The 20,198-nt window shown below is 34.5% G+C and overlaps 1 protein-coding gene across 1 annotated transcript in view; it reads left to right on the top strand.

The window, feature by feature from the left end:
* Nucleotides 1-19,996, top strand: part of MIB1 (MIB E3 ubiquitin protein ligase 1) — a 119,202-nt gene extending 99,206 nt beyond the window's left edge. Inside the window, exons 17-21 of the mRNA XM_067699537.1 lie at nt 612-804; nt 5,663-5,741; nt 9,218-9,331; nt 10,759-10,859; nt 13,403-19,996. Coding sequence (XP_067555638.1) covers nt 612-804; nt 5,663-5,741; nt 9,218-9,331; nt 10,759-10,859; nt 13,403-13,543 — 628 coding nt within the window. The 3' untranslated portion in view covers nt 13,544-19,996. The remainder of the gene's footprint in view (nt 1-611; nt 805-5,662; nt 5,742-9,217; nt 9,332-10,758; nt 10,860-13,402) is intronic.
* Nucleotides 19,997-20,198: the final 202 nt, after the last annotated feature.

The raw sequence follows: 20,198 nt of genomic DNA, 5'->3' as shown, positions 1-20,198 counted from the left end.
TGTACCTGTAGTTGGTTGTGCATATGTATTTTTATGTCTTGTATATATATATTTATAGACGTGTTCTGTCTTTCTGTAATAGAATTTTATGCTCCTTAAGTGTAAGGATACACTTAAATGTCAAAACAGCAGCTGCAGTGACATATTTTCCAAAGTGCCCTGTCAGTTGTGGACTCTGATAAAGCTTCATTCTGTCTGTAGTTAACATAACTAACATGGGCTCTAGTTAGGATTTTTGTTTTATTCCTATATCCTGTGTCTTCCTCAAATGGTCCTATATAGATAAAACAGTTTCTGAGGGAAACTTTATGTTAATTTTTAAAAACTAGGGTGTTTGATTTCTTTGTTAGAAGAAGATTCACTCTTTTCCATTGGGTGAGGATTTGTTGAATTGAAATTTGAATTGTACTAGAAGTATGTAAAAATGCAGAGAAGTAGAAAAATATAGTATACAATGTTTCATATATAGATGTTAAAGCTTAATTTTTAACATAACTAAAGTTTTTTACCCATACTAATGATGCTCTAGATGTTTTAAAAAATATTTAAATTAATGAATTTGTAATATGAATATTCTCAGAGGCTTGATTAGAAATATTTTCTTTTATTAGTGGTCAGGTGGGTTCTCGAAGTCCTTCTATGATTAGTAATGATTCTGAAACCTTAGAAGAGTGTATGGTGTGCTCAGATATGAAGAGAGATACTCTTTTTGGCCCATGTGGACATATTGCTACCTGTTCTTTGTGTTCTCCACGAGTCAAGAAATGCCTCATCTGTAAAGAACAAGTTCAATCCAGGACAAAGGTAATATGTTTTTAATATAGCATTTTATTATTTTTTGAAGTTCTTTAAGACTACAGTTAATGATAAATAAGATTATATGATGCCACGTGTCTTTTAATTTTGTTCTTCCTAAGACTGATCTAAATATGGGAATGTATGATTTATACATTTATCAAGACACCAATTGAAATATGTAAACTACAGTACTAGTTAAAAATAAAAGTAATCTACTGTTTTACTTTCAAAGCGCCTTATAACCCAAAGGTGTATTTAATTTCACTCTGTGTTGTAGTTACTTGTATATTGCACCTTGAGTACATGTGGGTTGTTTTGTATTCCTCTTTGTAAAAGACTAGTTGATTTTCGGTAGAATATCACACATTCTGGATTTATTTGATTTTTATCATGGTGTTCTTTAATTTGTTTCTATATCCTTTGTGTTTTTGTAAACTGGAAGTTAGATCTAACTGCTTGATTAGGGTCAGCTTAGACATACTGGGCAAGAAAACTTCATAGACAATGCTATTCATTTCGTACTGTATCCCACCATTAGGCAAATAAAGTCTGATCATCCTGCAGTTTTTGGTGGTCAAATTCTGTATCTCCTCTGAACTTTTTATCTTATCTGACTCCTTTTGCTTTTTGAGAAGCAGTATTCTTTTCTGGGTTTCTGGTTTCATTTTTTTTTCCCATGTAACTGAGTGCTTTTCCATCTTACTCATTTTGCTTTACTGAAATAATTGAAAAAAGCAAAGCTCAAAGAAGTACACTGACAGTTGGGTCTTCAGTGCAGTTTTCCTGATTCTTAAGTCACTGTTCTTTCCTCTGTGTTATGATACACAGACAGAATTAAAACCAATGTCTGCAAGGGAGGGTTGACAGAACAGGAAGGTAGAGAGGAAGGATTATGTTGTCACTCCTTTTTAGACCAATTCTGAATTCCAAGAATTAGTAAGGAGTCTGTTTGTATTTTAAGTTATGGAATTTTCAAACCTGTACAAAAGTAGAAAAACTTACATACCCACCAAAGAGATTTGCCAGGTTCGTTGCAGAGCCTTCGAATGTAAAGAAATAGCGACCCCAAGTGGTTAAAGGATTGTGAACATCTTCACTGAAGATAAAACAAATTGTAAAACTAGTATTTGGAGAGAGGGAGAATAAACAAACTTGGTCTCTTTAGCAATTAAAGAAATACAAATTAAAAATTATGAACTATTATTAGCCATTCTTGTCCAATTAGCAAAAATAAACTTTAAATAATGCTAGCTAGGAAAGAGAAATGAGTACTCTCTTAACACTGCAGTTGGCTGAATAAATGGGTTTACATTTTTTTGAGAGACCATCCTGACAATATATATACAAACAGTTACAATAAATATACTTTGATATAGTAATTCCACTCCTGGGAATGTAATCTGAGGAAAAAAATCCAGAAGGGGTAAAAGTTATGCTTAGAAAATTTTTTTTTTAATAATAGCTGAATGGGTAAGTAAATGATTATTAGATTGGTTTGCTAGATAATTTTAAACTCTTTATCAGCAATTCAGATATGTAGACAGTTGCATCGGGAATCATTTTAAAAACCAACACATCTTTTATATAGAGAGGAGAAGAGAATCATCATGTATTAAGCGCTGATTTTATATTAGGCATTGAACTAGACACTGTACACATAATATCTAATTTACTTTTTTTTAATCATCACATTTTAATGTTTGACCAGTATTTAGCACATACAGTTCTTAAAATATTTATATGAAGATGCTCCTTACGTACAAATAAATGGCTAGATCAATCAGAGTTTCACCTCCGTGTCGTCATTGCTCTTGAGACTTTTGTCTGTCTAGTTGCTAAAGTTTGGGATTTTCACTTCTTTCACCCATACTGTGCCTACTTTTCTTTTTAGCATATTAGCCAGCCAGATAGCTGACTCACACACCTTTGAAATTTAGCCATGGTCCTCAGCCCTTCCTTTATTTTATTTTGTTTTTAATTAATTTTCATTGGAGTATGGTTGCTTTACAATGTTGTGTTAGCCTCTGGTGCACAACAAAATGAATCAGCCATACACATAGAGAGATCCCCTCCCTTTTGGACTTCCTTCCCTTTTAGGTCACCACAGTGCATTAGGTAGAGTTCCATGTGCTGTACAGTGTGTTCCCATCAGTTGTCTATTTTATACATAGTATCAATAATGTATATGTGTCAATCCCAGTCTCCCAATTCCATCCACCCCACCCCTTTCCCCCTTGGTATCCGTGCATTTGTTCTCTACATCTGTGTCTCTGTTACTGCTTTGCAAATGAGATCATCTGTACCATTTTTCTAGATCCCACGTATATGCATTATTATATGATATTTGCTTTTCTCTTTCTGACTGACTTCACTCTGTATGACAGTCTCTAGGTCCATCCACGTCTCTGCAAATGACCCAATTTCATTCTGTTTTATGGCTGAGTAATATTCCATGGTATATATGTACCACATCTTCTTTATCCATTCCTCTGTTGATGGACATTTAGGTTGCTTCCAGGTCCTGGCTGTTGTAAATAGGTCTGCTATGAACATTGGGGTGCATGTGTTTTTTTGAATTATGGTTTTCTCTGGGTATATGCCCAGTAGTGGGATTGTTGGGTCATATGGTAGTTCTATTTTTAGTTTTTTAAGGAACCTCCATACTGTTTTCCATAGTGGCTATATCAATTTACATTCCCACCAGCAGTGTATGACGGTTCCCTTTTCTCCACATCCTCTCCAGCATTTATTGTTTGTAGATTGTTTGATGATGGCCATTCTGACAGGTGTGAGGTGATACCTCATCATAGTTTTGATTTGCATTTGTCTTAATAATTAGTGATGTTGAGCATCTTTTCATGTGTTTGTTGGCTGTCTGCATGTCTTCTTTGGAGAAATGTCTATTTAGGTCTTCCACCCATTTTTTGATTGGGTTGTTTGTTTTTGTGTTATTGAGCCATATGTGCTGCTCATATATTTTGGAGATTAATCCTTTGTCAGTTGCTTCATTTGCAAATATTTTCTCCCATTCTGAGGGTTGTCTTTTCGTCTTGTTTATGGTTTCCTTTGCTGTGCAAAAGCTTTTAAATTTCATTAGGTCCCATTTGTTTATTTCAGCCGTTTTTTTAGAGAGAGGAAAAACTTTGTTGGGAGCTATGAAAAGTTAGTGTACCTACCTCCAGGCTATGGGTTCCTTAGTCGCCCATTTCAGGGGTCTTCCTATCTCTGCTCCCCGCTGTGTTTCTGGTAGTGTACTGCTTAGTGTTTGCAGTTTGTGGGCTGGATTTGTGTACTGAAGGTAAACATTGCCTTTGTTATAGTCTGACCTTGAGTAGGTCTTAAAGCCTGTATGTATAATCCTAGAGTTGGAAAGAACACCCTGGTCTTGCATCCTATAAGCTGTAGGCGACTGAAATGTGTTTCTTTCAACTGTTTTAAATCAAGTCAGAAACTTAGCAGATATCTTAGATCTCTTCTTCACCATTCTATACATTTTATTAGTTACCAAGTCTTCTTAAATATTTCTCAGAACTCTTTCTTCTACTCTGTATTGTTATGTCTTACTTAAAATATGCCCTCCTATCTCATAGTTAGAATTGTTCTAGGATATACTTGAATAAGGGCCACCTGAGTCCTCTCCTTGTCTTCTAATTGACACTTTAACACCTTGTGAAGAAGGATTGTTCTTTATTGTTCAGATTTTTTAAAATCTGCGGCTCTACAGTGTTAGGTAATTTGTTAGTATTGGAGCTGGAATTGGAATGCAGGAACATAAAGATCCTGACTAACCATGTCTTACTGCTTCCCACTAGATTACTACGACTATGTAAATTCTATGTACATAGCAAGGTCTAAGTTGGGAAGGTCCAATATTTTGGTTGTTTAGGTGAAGTGGTGGTCATCATTTTTGGTCAGTAATGTTAAATGACACAGATAGGGGTGAATGTGTGTCAGAAAGGAGGAGAATCAGTGAAAGATGGATGTGGGGCCAAGGGCAGTAGGCAGATGGGAGTCAGAGAACCAGAGCAAAGTTAAGAATAGTTACACACGCAGAACTCAGATTAAGTGGAGAAGAGGAGGAAAAATTGAGGGAAATTATGAATAGGTTGTGGAGGACTTGTGGAGATCAGGCGAAAAGAATAGTCCAGAGCTCTGGGCTTCAGCCAGTGTGGGGGAATTCCAAGTCCTGGGAAAGGATGAGTTAGGTGGAATTCCTCGGATGTGGGTAAACAGAAAAATCCCCCTTAAGCTTTAGCTGTCTGGCTAATGTGGCTAGAATTTTATGAATATTAGAAATCTATCTTAGTCATTTGTTCTTTTGATTTTTCTCTCCAAAGTAGTTTTTTTTTTTTTTGACGTGGACCATTTTTAAAGTCTTTGTTGAATTTGTTACAATATTGCTTCTATTTTTTGTTTGGGTTTATTTGTTTTTTGGCCCCCAAGGCATGTGGGATCTTAGCTCCCTGACCAGGGATCAAACCCACACCCCCTGCATTGGAAGGCAGAGTCTTAACCACTGGACTGCTAGGGAAGTCCTCAAAGTAATTTAAAAAAAAAAAGAAAAAAAAAAGAAAATTGAAGTCTAGTCTGTTCTCCCTGACCTCAGAAGAAATGGAGTTTTTCTGTATCATTTTTTAGGACAGGTAGGGAGACTAAAGTGGAGCTAGACCAGTTTAGCTGGGGTCTTCAAAGATGTGAAAATGAGTAACCAAGAAAGTAGAGGACAGAGAAGTGTGTGTTAAATTCTTCTTTGCAGGAGTGTTTCCTTATAGAGGAGAAATACATTCGGATACAGAAGGAACTGTTAGAGTCACTAGATGTATTTGTAGATGTTTACGCTTTTGCTGTAACCTCTTTTTTGCAGATTGAAGAATGTGTGGTATGTTCTGACAAGAAAGCAGCTGTTCTTTTTCAGCCTTGCGGACACATGTGTGCTTGTGAGAGTAAGTAGCCCATACAGAACTTCCTCAGAATTATTATAAAAGTAGAAAGTGAAACAAATTATGTCTTTGAATTACTTTTTTAATAACTCACGAACAGAGGAGTTGGTGGGCCTCTAGAACCCTCCGTCTGTTCTCTGTACAAGAGTGTCACCTCTTTCCCTCCTTAGTCCTAAGTGTTAGGGAAGACTCGATGTACTGCATTCTCCCAGCTCAGCTTTTTCTTTTCTTTTCTTTTCTTTTTTTTTTTTTGGAGTATAGTTGATTTACAGTGTTGTATTACTTTCTGCTGTACAGCAGAGTGGGTCAGTTACACACATATCCACTCTTTTTAGATTATTTTCCCATATAGGTTATTACGGAGTATTGGGTAGAGTTCCCTGTGCTATACAGTAGGTCCTTATTAGTTATCTGTTTTATATATAGTAGCGTGTAGATGTCAATCCCAGTCTCCCATTTATCCCTCTCCCCCTTCCTTCCTTCCTGGTAACCATAAGATTGTTTTCTACATTTGTAACTCGATTTCTATTTTGTCAATAAGTTCAGCAGTATCAGACAATACTTGTCCCTCTCTGTCTGACTTACTTCACTTAGTATGATGATCTCTAGGTCCATTCATGTTGCTGCAAATGGCATTCTTTCCTTCTTTTTTATGGCTGAGTAATATTCCATGGTATATATGTACCGCATCTTCTTTATCCATTCCTCCGTCAGTGGACATTTAGGTTGCTTCCATGTCCTGGCTATTGTAAATAGTGCTGCAGTGAACATTGGGGTGCATGTATCTTTTCAAATTATGGTTTTCCCCAGGTATATGCCCAGGCATGGGATTGTGGATCATATGGTAGCTCTATTTTTAGTTTTTTAAGGAACCTCCATACTGTCCTCCATAGGAGCTGTACCAATTTATATTCCCACCAACAGTGTAGGAGGGTCCAGCTTAGCTTTTTATTTCATTTGTTGTATGAGCACAAAATGACCACTTCTCACACGCAGGAGAAATTTATTTCCGAAAATGAGTGTTGATACATTTAGTCTAGCCTTTTTTCACATATGAAATTAACACATCTTCACCTTTATGTTGCCTCTCCTGTATACTTTCCCCCTGCTGAACCACCCACAGCAACCATTTGGGGCAATAATTTCTGGCCTTCTTAACCTTCCTTAACCTCTATGTCAAGAGAGCTTATAGAAATCTTCTTTGTGAGGATGATATTAAAGTTTAAGAGGAGTTTTAAGCTTTGCTTTTATATATCTCCCTTATTCTTTTCAAGTTAATATACTTAGTATTAATATCCTCCTTTTTGCTTTTTACTTGTCAGTGAAGAATTTTAAATAAGTTTAACAATTTATATTTCACTTAAATGGACCCAAAGTAAAGCATGGTGTTTCAGTCAGTTAGGTGTTGGTTTTTCATATAACATTTGACTAAAGTAACAAACTGTGTAATAGATTAATCTCATTGGCACAGATTTGCTTTAAGCATTGGTGTTTTGTTTGTTTATTTGTTTTTTTCATTTTGATAGACACCTCGTCAACTAAGAAAGGATCAAGGTTTTCTACTGTAACATTCTGCTCCACGTAATTGTTTCTGTTTACCAAAGACTGGTATAATGGCTATTATCAGCTGTCAGAGGGCATGAAGAAAGAGAATTCTGTCTTAAGTAAAAAAGAGCTCAGGTTATGTAAATTTTCATAGCCCAGGAGTTAGCAAACATTTTCTGTAAAGGGTCAAATAAAACATATTTTTGGCTTTGTGGGCCACATGATTTCTGTAGTAACACCTCAACTCTTTCCAATTGCTTACCTCTTCCATTGTAGTGCAAAAACAACCACAGACAATATGTAAACAAATGGGCAGGACTGTTTTCCATTAAAATTTTATTTATAAAAACAAGTGACTGGTTGGGTTTGCTGACCCTGTCAGAGACCAAAGTGACTTGAAAGCTGGTTATAGTTAGTAGTTGGTAATACAGATTCTAGAGCCTTAAAGTAATATTTTCCCCCAGGAGTTTCCCAACGTTTTTACATTATTTTTGCTTTAGAATGTAACAAAAGCAACAGCTAACTTTTATTGAGCTCTTAATTTGTACCAGGCATTTTAATCTTTTTCTGAGTGTTTCCTCTTTTATCTTTACAAGAAACCTAAGAAGTAGAGTTTTCTCCATTTTACAGACCATTGGTAAACATTTATTTGCTAGGGAAGATGAAATTGAGGTGGAAAATGTCCCTTTCTCAAGGAGTGTACAGTACAGCAGGTGGTCCAGTCCCCACATCACAGTAATCAAAGGAAGGGGAAATTACATCCCTTTTGGAGGGAGGGAAGAAAGATTTTATATAAACAATATAACAACCTAACTTAATAGCTACAAGAATTTAAAATAATTGTGGTTACATATTATATACTCAGGCAATTAAATTAATTCTTTAAATTCAAGAAAAAACACCTGCCCTCAGATTGAAGACAAACCCCAAACCAGGTATCTACTAACATTAGCTCCTGCCTAGTGCATCTTGCCTAGGCCAGCATCAGACCCATCTCTGTTTAGGCCTCAGCACGGGATCGGCCTTGACAGAGAATTGTTATTCTCCGTCCACCAGCATAAGTACTGTTGGGAGTATGTGACCCCCTTGTCCACATTGGTGGTTTTGTGCTTTGTTAAGGTTCACTGTCTTGTCATAAGACATCCTGCCACAGTTTTTGCTATTTTTCCTGTTTTTGAAATGACAAAGACACTTGGTATATAGGCTAAGATATGGAGTATACTTTTCATAATATATGCTAATGGGAAAGAATGTTGAAACACTGTGTTATTTTATAATTAACAACTTTAGGTGTAGTAGTAATAATCCATAACATCGAATTGTGCCTGGGTATTCCTTCTTGGAATGGGGAAGCATTCTACCGATATATAGGTATTAGAAAGATAGTCCATTATGATAAATTTTTGATATTTTCCTGACTGCTACATTAAAAAAGTAGTCACTAAGCAATTTCCTTGTTAGATTACATCAGTCTGATAGAAGGGAGAGAATTGTTCAACATATTTTAGGAATTTAAGAGAGAAGCGATTTACAAAAGGAAGTATTTTTTAAAAAAGTATCATGTGAGCAGCCTTATAATTCTTGTTGTAGTAGTTAAATTTATGAAAGGTATCTCCCTCCTTTATTCTCAAGCCTTAAGATCTTGAAATATTTACGTTACATATTTTTTAAAAACTTAGAACCTCCTCCTCCTCACAATTTATTCCAATGTATTAGAAAATGTCATTAGTTTCATGATGATGGGCTCTGTATTCTAGAGGCTACCAATCAAAAATATACATTCTTAGGTTGATAACATTTTAAGAAGGTAGAATTGTGTATTGATATAACTTAGTGTTTATCTCAGTGTTAAATTTAAGTTATGAAAAATGAGCAGAGGAAGGCAACCCTGTTCATGTTCTCTTTTGTGAGAAGTGTCCTATTGCTGTTTCCAGACTGTGCTAATCTGATGAAAAAGTGTGTGCAGTGTCGGGCAGTAGTTGAACGAAGAGTGCCCTTCATCATGTGTTGTGGAGGGAAAAGTTCAGAGGATGCCACTGATGATATCTGTAAGTGGATTTTCTTACTTCGCTTTCTTATTGAGACTTTCATAGACATGTCTTCTCATAGTACACTGTCTCCTTGTAAAACAGAAGGTATGTGACTTGAATCTACAAGGAACGGGTAGGGTTTTGCTCTTGTTACATGATCAGAAACCTGAAATTGTATTTTTCTAACTTGTAATATGATTATGGACCTTTAAACATTAGTCTTTTAAGAAACCTCCATGTGTGTTATAAGGAGCATTGTAGTATTCTTGCTTAAAGAAAATCTGCTGGCTATTTTTCAGATGAAATTTATTGTGTCTTAGGGTGGGAGGACATCATATTATAAATTATTTTCTCAATTTACACAAGTATTAACCTCATTATTTAATGAAATAGGTTTACCTCATGTGTTTAAGTATTTTATGGAATAGTAATTCTTTGTGACAGAGTAACTGTAGATAAACTGAAGTGTAACCCAGTGAACAAGGGGAAAGATGAAAAGTAAATTATTTACCTTCAACCTTTTCAGTACAGTTGACCCTCGAACATCGCAGATTTGAACTGCCAGGGTCCATTTAAACATGGATTTTTTTTTTTTTTTTTTTGGCCATATTGCACAGCTTGCGGGATCTCAGTTCCCCAACTAGGGATTGAACCTGGGCCATGTCAGTGAAAGCCTGGAATCCTAACCACTGGGCCACCAGGGAACTCCCAAAACTTGGATATTTTTTAGTAGTAAATACTACAGGACTACACGGTCCGTGTGTGGTTGGTTGAATCTGGGAATGTAGAGAAACCATGGATGTGGAGGGCAGACTATGTTATTTGTTGATTAACCCCTGCATTGTTCAAGGGTCACCTGTAGTACAGCTGTATAAAAATATTTTTCATCTCTGCACTAGACATAAGCTGGATGGTCTCTTTGATTTCTTTGTTCTGTGTGCAGATGAGGAAGAACATTAGCGTAGCTACTTATGCCCAGAGCTTTTTTTCTTTATCACCGATAGGGCAGGATAAAAATCCTGGGGACAGATTAACTAGAGTAAAAGACCAAGAATCTAGAGAGTAGGAAAAGGGAAATAAAAAATTTCCTTCCATTTAGTAGAGCATGACCTTTCTTTCATGGAGTTCCTAATCTCAGATCAATAACAAAACAAGGAGAGCCTTGGAAAACCCAGTACTCTGTGTGTGGACTATTGTCTAGCTGAGTTAAATATAATTAGAAATTAATGTGTAAACCTATTTGTTTTCCAAAGATTATAAATGAAGGAGTATAACATGGATGTCACTGCTGTTTCTGTTGTCCACGTGGGAAAATAAATTTTTTAAGAGGATTCTAATAATAGTCTTGTGTTTTTAATAAATAAAACTAATGATTTTAGAAATAAAGAATCATTCTTGCTTCAAAACAGTCAGTAACATTAAGATTCTTTATCTGTACTATATAGCAAGTGGGAATATTCCGGTGTTACAAAAGGATAAGGATAACACCAACGTCAATGCAGACGTGCAGAAGCTGCAGCAGCAGTTACAGGACATTAAAGAGCAGGTAACAGTGATTTCTTCATGGTGAACAGTGACTCGAAGAACGGCATTTCATCTTTTTCTATAAAATTACTAGTGTTTTCTGTAGTAAGCGTGGTTCATATTAGTGTATCACTTGTAGTGTTTGAATATTTGCAATCAGCAAAGTCTGATGAGAAGATTTCATCAAGTACTTTACAAAGTAGGAAACGCACCAGTGACCAACATGAAAAAATGCTACACCACACTGAGGTATCTTTTCCTGCCTATCAGATTGAGGGGAAAAAAATGTTAGAAACTGTCAATATCAAGTGTTTAGGCAAAATACTTAGCAGCCATAACTCATACAGTGCTGGTGGGAATATAAATTAGTAAAAACACCTTGGGAAAGTTTGTCACTGTCTCGTAAAACTAAATAGGATATTGTTTGGGGATGTAAACTTGGAAGAAAAAAATCACACAGATGGTGATTGAAATCAAGGGTAGTGGTTTTTTTTGGCTGAGATGGCTGGGAGGGGGCACGAGGGAAATTTCTAGAGTATTGATAGTTCCATTTCATGATCTAAGTTGATTACTTGCATTTGATCGGTTTGTGAACATTTATTAAACTATACATTTATGATCGTGCACATTTCTGTATAGATGTGATACTTAAGTAAAAAGGAGAAAAGGATGCGCGCGCGCGCGCGCACACACACACACACACACACACATAAAGAAAAGCAAGAGAAAGAAAAAGAAAACAAGAGAAAGGTAAATAAAGAAAAGCAAGAGAAAAGCAAGAGAAAGGTAAATAAATGCAAAATTCAGAATAGTGGTTATCAGTGAGGGGTGGAGGAGGATATATATTCATGTGTTAAGGTGGGTGGTGGTTATATTGTTCTTTATATCTTATACATACCAACAGAAGTACTCTTTCATATCTGCTTAATATTTAATAAAAGCAACAGTAAAATGAAGTTACCTAAAATTTTTAGGTATCTGGTAATAAAAAAGTCTTTTTTTCCCCCTTAGCTTACCATTTGACCCACCAGTTAAATCTGATTTGATTCAAAGGATTGAATCAAATGAAAAGATTGAGTAGCAAAGGGTGTTCTTCTCTAGTTTGGCAGTCATATCAGTGTTGCCATGTTGTTAAGAGTCTCACTCTTGTCTTTTCTATCTGAAGTGTTTTCTTTCTTAAATAATCTTCATGGCCATATTTCATCACTAAAGTATTTAAACAGTTAAAACTTATTTTCTGTGGAATGTTGGAGTTTCTTTCAGGGACCCCTTCAAGGTTACCAAGAGAAAGCATCTGAATAAGTCTCTTTAAATTTTAAATCTCCAATCTTTCTGTTACCCCAATGTCTCTTTAAAAGACAAAAATTAATTTTATGTGCTATTAAGCATATATTAATCCAAAGTAACTTAACCCAGACTGCACAGATGTGTTTACTTTTGGAAGTTATTAATTAACTACATAGACCTCTGGAAAGTTTAATGAAAAAGAAACTAATTTAATTTTAAAAAGCTGCTTTGCCTTTTTAAAAAAAAAAGTTACGATTTTTCTACAAATTTGCTTCTCAAAACTTCAAGGATAAATGTGAAAATTTACTTTGGAAGAATGGAGCTAGCAAGTTAGATTATGGTTCTTTTTTTCTGTTGTTTTCTTCACAATGATTTCTGGTATTGTCAGAGTTGGTTACCACATTTTCATATAGGCTTTAGGCCTGGTTTATTAATCTAGACATTTTAATTTAATTATTTCATTTCTGTGTTATTTGGGAAAGGTCTAATTCAGCATGAAGTATTATGATATATTAAGGTAAAATATGTTTTTATGAATATAAAATGCAAAATGTGCTTTGTAAGTAAATATGTGATTTTCTAGAAAACTTCACAGAAGTGTCCTCCTTAATTCTTCTAAGTTGATTAAGTTACATTTAACAATATATAACTAAGGTTAATTGTTTTTAACTAAGGGGGTCTACGTTGAAAGTATTACAGTGCAGCATCATTTTTAAAAGCAAGAGCTCTGGGGCCACACGGAACTGAGTTCACATTATAGCTTGCCCTGGGAAGTCTTTAACCCCACTGAGCCTCAGTTTCCTCTTTTTTGAAGTGGGAGTGATGTAGGCCTTGAGACTGGATCATATCCAGCATGGTGCTTGGTATGTGTGTGTTCTCAGCAACATCCCTTCACTGCTCCCCCCCCACCCATACATTGTGTTATTTTCATGCGAGAACAGCATAGTACCTAGAGTTGGAGAATCTGAGTCAGACTGAATGGGGCTATTTTCATCCTTTTCCTATTAGATTTTGGCATTTGAATTTTTAATTTTATATACTATTTGTTTTATGTAATATTTATTTTAGATAGTACCTTTTATACTGACCTGACAGTACAACCAATATTTCTGTTTTATAAGGATGATATTTTAACTGTTTAAAAATTTTAAAGCAACAAAAGATTATTTGACTAAAACAATAAAAGAAAATTAATGATGTTACAGAGTTGTTACATTACACTTTTAAAATAGAAAATATCTCAGCATTTATTACTTTATTTGTTATCTCACATTCCAGACAATGTGCCCTGTGTGTTTGGATCGTCTGAAGAATATGATTTTCCTTTGTGGCCATGGAACGTGCCAGCTCTGTGGAGACCGAATGAGTGAATGTCCTATTTGTCGAAAGGCTATTGAACGAAGGATTCTTTTGTATTAACTTAAAAACTCAGTGTGTTTTGTTAGCTAAAGTATTTGGTCATGAGATCTTAGTGAGCTAGTTGGAGGTTCTAATGAATTAATTTTTAATATCATAGTTTCTTTACTAGAGTGTTATTAGACTGTAAATGTACCAGAACAACAACAACAAAAACTCTACAAAACAGTGTTTGAAGCTGTGTTTTTTGGTTTTTTCCTTTAAATCTGAAACATCAAATCCATGTAATTCATAGGTGATTTACCTTTGACTTCTAAGGGGGAAAATCCTTTAAGGATCTCCTGTTATTTTTGTTTTTATTGCATTTTCTCTTATAGTTTATAAGTTTGTTAGACCTCAAAAGATATACTTCCTTATGATCAGCTGTCTTTCAATTTATCATGATCTTACACAGTGAGCTGATAGAGGTACTCAGAAAAGTCATGCATCAAATGAAAGGGGGAAGTCAAACCATTATGTCCTGTATGTTAAACGATAAAATTATAGTACAAGTTCTGCATGGTTAAGGGAATACTGAAGAGAGGAGTCTCTTTTTAAGATAACATAAAGTTATCAAGTGATTGTTTCTAAATTCTTAGAGTACATGGAAATATAGAATGAGAGAATATTAAGTTTGCATTTAACTTATTTTCTGGATTCAAAGGAAAATTGTTTAACTTGAATCAACTTGCCAGTTTCAAAATGACTGATAGACATGAAAAGGAAAAATAAGCAATCATAGTGGGGAGCTGAAGGGGGTGGGGGGAGTCATCCAATAAAAGAGCACCTATTAACTGACTGTTAACGGTTGCCTTTCTTATATTAATTTGTACACTGTTTTGTTCAGCCAGCTTTTAAAAAACTGTCTGTGGGAAGTGTGCCTCAGTTTCCCCAGTAGTTACTTATCCAGGCTTGATCTGACCAGTGAAATGATATTGCCCTGTTTGGGTCTCTGAGGTTCAGTTTAGCTTCTCTAACGTGCTGAGTAGCAGTGATCTGAGAAGGGTAATGAACTGTCCAAAGGCAGCAGTCCTTTCTCCTCCGTGTCTGTTAATTCTGCCAGTGTTAACTGATTCTACCTTCATCATAGGCCTCGCTTCCGTTCTCTCTCAGACAGTAGAGCTTACTATAAAGAACAGGGTCTCTTCATACCTAACGATGGGGATGTTATTTCAACTGCCAGCAATATCCAAGACCTAGTAAATAACCAGTTGATAGATACTTACTTTAGAAAAAATGACTAGGACATTTACAGAAATATGTCTGATTACCTGTGGTTTTGTTTTGTTTACTCTAGAACATCTAATTATTTTTTCTCCTTAGAATGAGTAATCTTTCAGCGTCTAAAATGAATATACACATAAATAAGTGTTTTGCGGTTCATTACTGCTAGATTATAAATAAATATATATTTATAATTATATAAATAATCAGCTGTTTACAATAGTATCTACTATATACTGTGTATAAGTTAACTCCTAAGGATAGTTATCTTTTTTGTCAGTTTTTTCCCCTTTGAACCTGGTTCTTATTTCAGTTTTCCTGCTGCAACAGCTAAATTTGAAAGTACAAATTCTCTAGCCCTCACAGCATTGTATTTCTGGCTAATTAATGGCTGCCGCCTCTGCAAGTCCTGGTGAGAACAATGGTGTGCTTTGCTGCCTGGCTTTACAGTCTCGGTAATTCCGTATCTGTGTTTAAGCTGAGTGGCTTATTTAGAACAGTAAAATTTTTATAAATTTTAAATTTGAAAATTTATATCGTCCTACTCAGTTATCAAATAATGAGCCACTGAGGCTGTTGATTAAGCCATATTTTGAAGTTATGAAAAGATAGAATATCTGTCTGATGATGTTCACATAAAGAGACAGACAGACTGTTTTCTTTCAGATCTGAAAACAATGTAAGTCAGGGTTTTCTTTCTCTTCATGCCAGAGGCTGCCCATCTCTTTTCCAGTAGATCAGCTTGTAAGGAGGGAACATCTAGCTGACTCATGCATAGCTTGGCCAAACAGAGAATTGTATGGTCAGGAGCTTCACTTCACTTAAATTCTTATTGTCTGTCTTCTGAGCTGCAGTGCTTAAACTTATATCCCTAAAAGGCAGTTTCATCTTCCAGACTAGTTTATTTCCTCCATACTAAAAATGTAATAACTTATAAACTATTACAAAAGTCATAAAGTCACTATAATTATAGTGCTTCTTTGTTTGTACCACATTGAAATTTGTCTAGTGAAAAGAAAATGTTTCTCTATTCATGTTTTCAAGCACCTAAAAAATTATTTTAAACTTATTTTCAGTTTGTGAGAGAGAATAAGATTAAGAACTTAATTATTTAATGACCTTGCTCTAACTCTGTGAAACTGCTACCTCAGCAGTACTTTCCCAATTAGGATGTTTCCTTGTCATTATCATCTCTTTACCTTGTGCCTCAAAAGAGCTTTTTCTTTTCCTAGATTCGTTTAAAAAAAAAAAAAAACTGACATGCATTCATTCAGAAACATATTTATTGGGCTTCAGGGGCAAGGTACACAACAATGAAAAAATTGTCAGCTTCTAAGCACATACAGAGTTTATCATGCAGCCATTGTATATTTGAAGTATTCCCTTCAAAAAGAAGGGATCTAAAGACACTGATAACATTTCTTCCTAATGTTTTGGAAGACTTGTCATTAGGTAGTATTTGGATTCCCTCTCTGTACCCCCTCACTCCTACCACATTTTTTTTTCTTCTATTCTTCTAACATTGTCAGCTCTGTTACCCAAAACATAGATACAACTTACCAGATGGTGCTATCTAATAGTTTTTCTTCACATAATTTAACATTCTTACTGTTTATACTATATACATATTTAATTTTATTGGGAGCAAGAAAGTTTTTCAAGAGAAGATCATTTTGTATTAGTATAGGAATATTATATTACACAAGTGTTTTAGTTTAGCTGGCCAAATTATGCTCGGTTATTTGTAATTTTAAACATTGCAGATTAACTATCTAGCTCCCGAGGCATAAAATTAATTGATAATGTTGAAAATAACTTTCTTAAATTTATATATTTGATGGCTTTAGCCTGTAAGAGCATTTTAGCATATTGCAATGCATGCTGCTTAAGATTTATCCAATTCAAATTTCAGAGCTTTCTAGGTCATTTTTACATGGTAGAAATAGACTGTCTAGTTATGTGTTGCCCAATTGCTGTTGTTTGTTTGTTATGAGTTTTGGACCCTTTTGGACTAAGAAATGTTTAACCTTACGAACTAGGACAATTGGTGATGGAGTTGGATAGGGAGGATGGCAGGGGTTGCGGTAAGTAAGAAAGAAAAGTCAGTTTCTGAGTTTAGAGAAAAATGGGGATCATGTAGATTTTATCAAAGCAGTAAGTGTAGAGAGTATATTCAATTGAATGAAGGGTCTTTCAGGCAGTTTTTAGTGTAGTTTCATTGATAATTGCTTTGGAAATTGTAGACTTTAGAACAGCTTGCTTAAAAAAAAAGATCCGAAAGGAAAAGCATTTATCCACTTACCCTCTCAGAGTATCTAAAATATTTATAGGAATAATTTGTGTAAAAATTGAATTTCAGCATAGAAGTTTTTGCATTTTTAAAATTGTGGTTAAAAACACAAACCATAAAATTTACTCTCCTAACAAGTTTTAAGCATACAGTTGAGTAATGTTAAGTATATTCACGTTGCTGTGAAACAGATCTCCAGAACTTTCTCATTTTGCAGAATTGAAACTCTGTACCCATTAAGCAACAACCCCCCTCTCCCTCCTCCAGTGGAATAGAATTTTGATTAAGTATAAATCAAGAAACACCTGAATTATCTTAAGAGTTTGTTTGTGTTTGCAAGGTCTAAAGTGATGGTAAATATCAAATCTGAGGGAGACAGAATTTCTCCTCTCCCTCCCAATTATCATCAGTTGTAATTGAGTAGGTTTTAAATATCTTTTAATTAGAAGGGTTTGTTATTTCATTTTGAGCCAGAGGGGAGAAACACATTTTAAACATTAGAATTAGGTTAGCTTTGAATTTGTACTAAATTGGGAAGGTAATAGATATTCGCAAATTTTGCGTGCCTCTTTGTTGAAAATGTCAGTTTTCTTTAAGTCTACTTGTAACTGTTTCAAAATGTATTTTTCTCTCAAAAAGGCAACCTAATTTTATTTGCTTGAATATTATGATAGGAATGCTTACTGATATTACTTGATAATCATGTATAGCCTTGGAACTTTAACATATATATAAAACTATAACAGTATTAATTACAGTTGTACTTCTTCAAAACATTAAATTTGAAGAAAAACTATTTAATGCTGTCTCATGTATACATTGCTTTGCTGCAGTGAGGGGGAAAATTTTTTAGATTGAGCCTCAATTTGCTGATAAATGGTTTGTAGTGGGTGCAACTAGAGTATAAAAATATTAACTAGTTAGTAGAACTGGTGAATTAAAATTGTAAGTTGCTACCTTGGAATTTTCTACCTCTTTTTCTGTCAGAGTATTAGTTTTCCAGCATTTATTCATATTTGTGACTAAGGAGGAGATGGAAACCTGAGGTTAAAATTGAGATTTTTATTTTGTTGAGGAAGCAGTAGGTACAAGAAAGGTGACTTGCCACATCAATTTGGTGCCTAAATCCATAACTACAAGTTACAATTGACACAAAATGTGTAAGAAAGATAATATTGCTGAATATTTTACTTTTCTTGTGCAGTCTGTCTGATTTTGTTTCATAAACATTACTTCTTTCCTCCAAAAAGCAAAATGGTCTTGTAATTTTCTATACAATAAACAAATGTGCCATTGTGTCTGAAATCTGTAATTTCAGGAAGCTATTGAAAGTTCTGACTCAGGGCTTTTTAACAATTTAAGCAATTGTTAGTTATATTTTGGAAAATCCATCTACATAATTCTTCAGTGCCTTGAAGGAATTATTAACTTGGCAACACTACTAAAACTTTATAGAAGGTGGTCTTTAGTGTGCGTTTATCATCATACACACGTTCATAAGTTGTACTTCTTAGCTCGTGTAATAGCGATTCTGCTTGTGTGCTGGGTTTGGGTAATTCTTTAAAGGAAGTTTTCTTAGATTTGCACTTGATCATTTGTTTTTTTTTTTAAATGGATTATTTATGGCCATGACACTGTTAACAGGAAAGTACTTCTATGTTAAGTCATTATGCAAAGTCATGTATAAGTAGCACCTGGGAAGAGGAGCTAGAGTTCATACAGTTTGCTATTTTAGTATAAAAGGAGAATCCGTTTGGAAAACAGATTGTCTTCACCTCAAATGAAAAGAAGACCTTTTGTTCAAGAGATTTGGTTTAAAAAAAATTTTTTTTCAAAGAAAATCGTGAATTGCATGACACTCTTAACGCTGGTCTTACTTAGACTGAGTCCACAAAATTGATTTTCTGTTCAATCTGCTTGTGTCATTCTAAATATATTTAGCGATAGAAGGCGGTTTAATCGACTCAGCAGTGTTTTGTATTTTTTCCAGTGTTTTTTAGTTTTCACTTGATTAAAGTCTTGTTTGTGAATATAGTTTTTCGTATGGCAAATGATTCTCGTTTATTAGCTTTTGCTTAAAAATGCTTAGCAAGAGCTAAGCTTTTAAAAATGAATGCAAACATTTACCATTAATAAAGCCTATGATGTATCATTATATAATGCTTTTCTCTGATCTTTTGAAACTATTCTTTATAGATGTATACGTGAATTTTGATTGTTATGGCATTTGAAAACAAATCTCAGTACATCAGATCTTTTATTATTGGGAAGGAGATTATCATGTCTTTGAGAAACAAGGAAATACATCTCCAACTCTATATAAGACATAGGTGCCCACATCTAGAAGGCTCTCATTGCAGTTGTTTACATTTAAGGTACCTCTCTATCTATAGGGCCAAAGAAGGTTTTCCTATTTTAACACCTCACATTCTTTCAGGATTAAGAGATATTGTGAAAGTAGTCTGAATAGGGTGCACTTGATAGAAAATAAATTGACTAGTCATGAAGGCTCAGCTTCTATAAAAAGTTTATTATGCTTCACAACTCAGATGTAGATTTCATTTTCAAGAGGTACACATTTTAAAACAATGATTTACTTGGCTTTGTTAGCATTTTGTGACTAAATCAGTAATTGAAGGGTTTGGGGGTTATTTTCTTTTATAGGTTAATAGAAACACTTATTTGTGAAGTTACTGAGAGGTTGTCTGGTTTTAGTTCAAAAGATTAAGTATGTGTAGCCTGGATATTTTAAGATGAAAACCATCTGAAACAGTTTTAAAATTGTTTATTTGAAAAAAAGCATGTGTATTCCAACTTTAAAATTGTGAATTTATTTTTGGATAACCTCTAATTAACTGTATTTGGGGGTTTATTTCTGTTGCTGTATAATTAGATATTTCATGGCAATATTTTTTATTAAATCAAAGCTGTATAGGTTTTTAAAATAAAGCCATTTTAGAAAATCTGCTTTCTATTTTTTTATCATTGATAGTTATTCATCCTTCACAGAAGTTAAAACTGTTAGTCTTATAGTGTAGCATTTCCCAGACTTAATTAATAATGAAAACTTTTAAATGGTGCATTGCAGAGCAGTAATAGGGGTTTATAAGACAGAATGAGTGCACGGATTAAAGTAGAACACCAAAAATGATCTCTCAGATAAAT

Source organism: Pseudorca crassidens, chromosome 12, assembly GCF_039906515.1.
Source record: "Pseudorca crassidens isolate mPseCra1 chromosome 12, mPseCra1.hap1, whole genome shotgun sequence".
Classification (NCBI taxonomy): Eukaryota; Metazoa; Chordata; class Mammalia; order Artiodactyla; family Delphinidae; genus Pseudorca; species Pseudorca crassidens.
The sequence above is the reverse complement of the archived record's forward strand: the minus strand, read 5'-3'. Positions and strand labels throughout refer to the sequence as shown.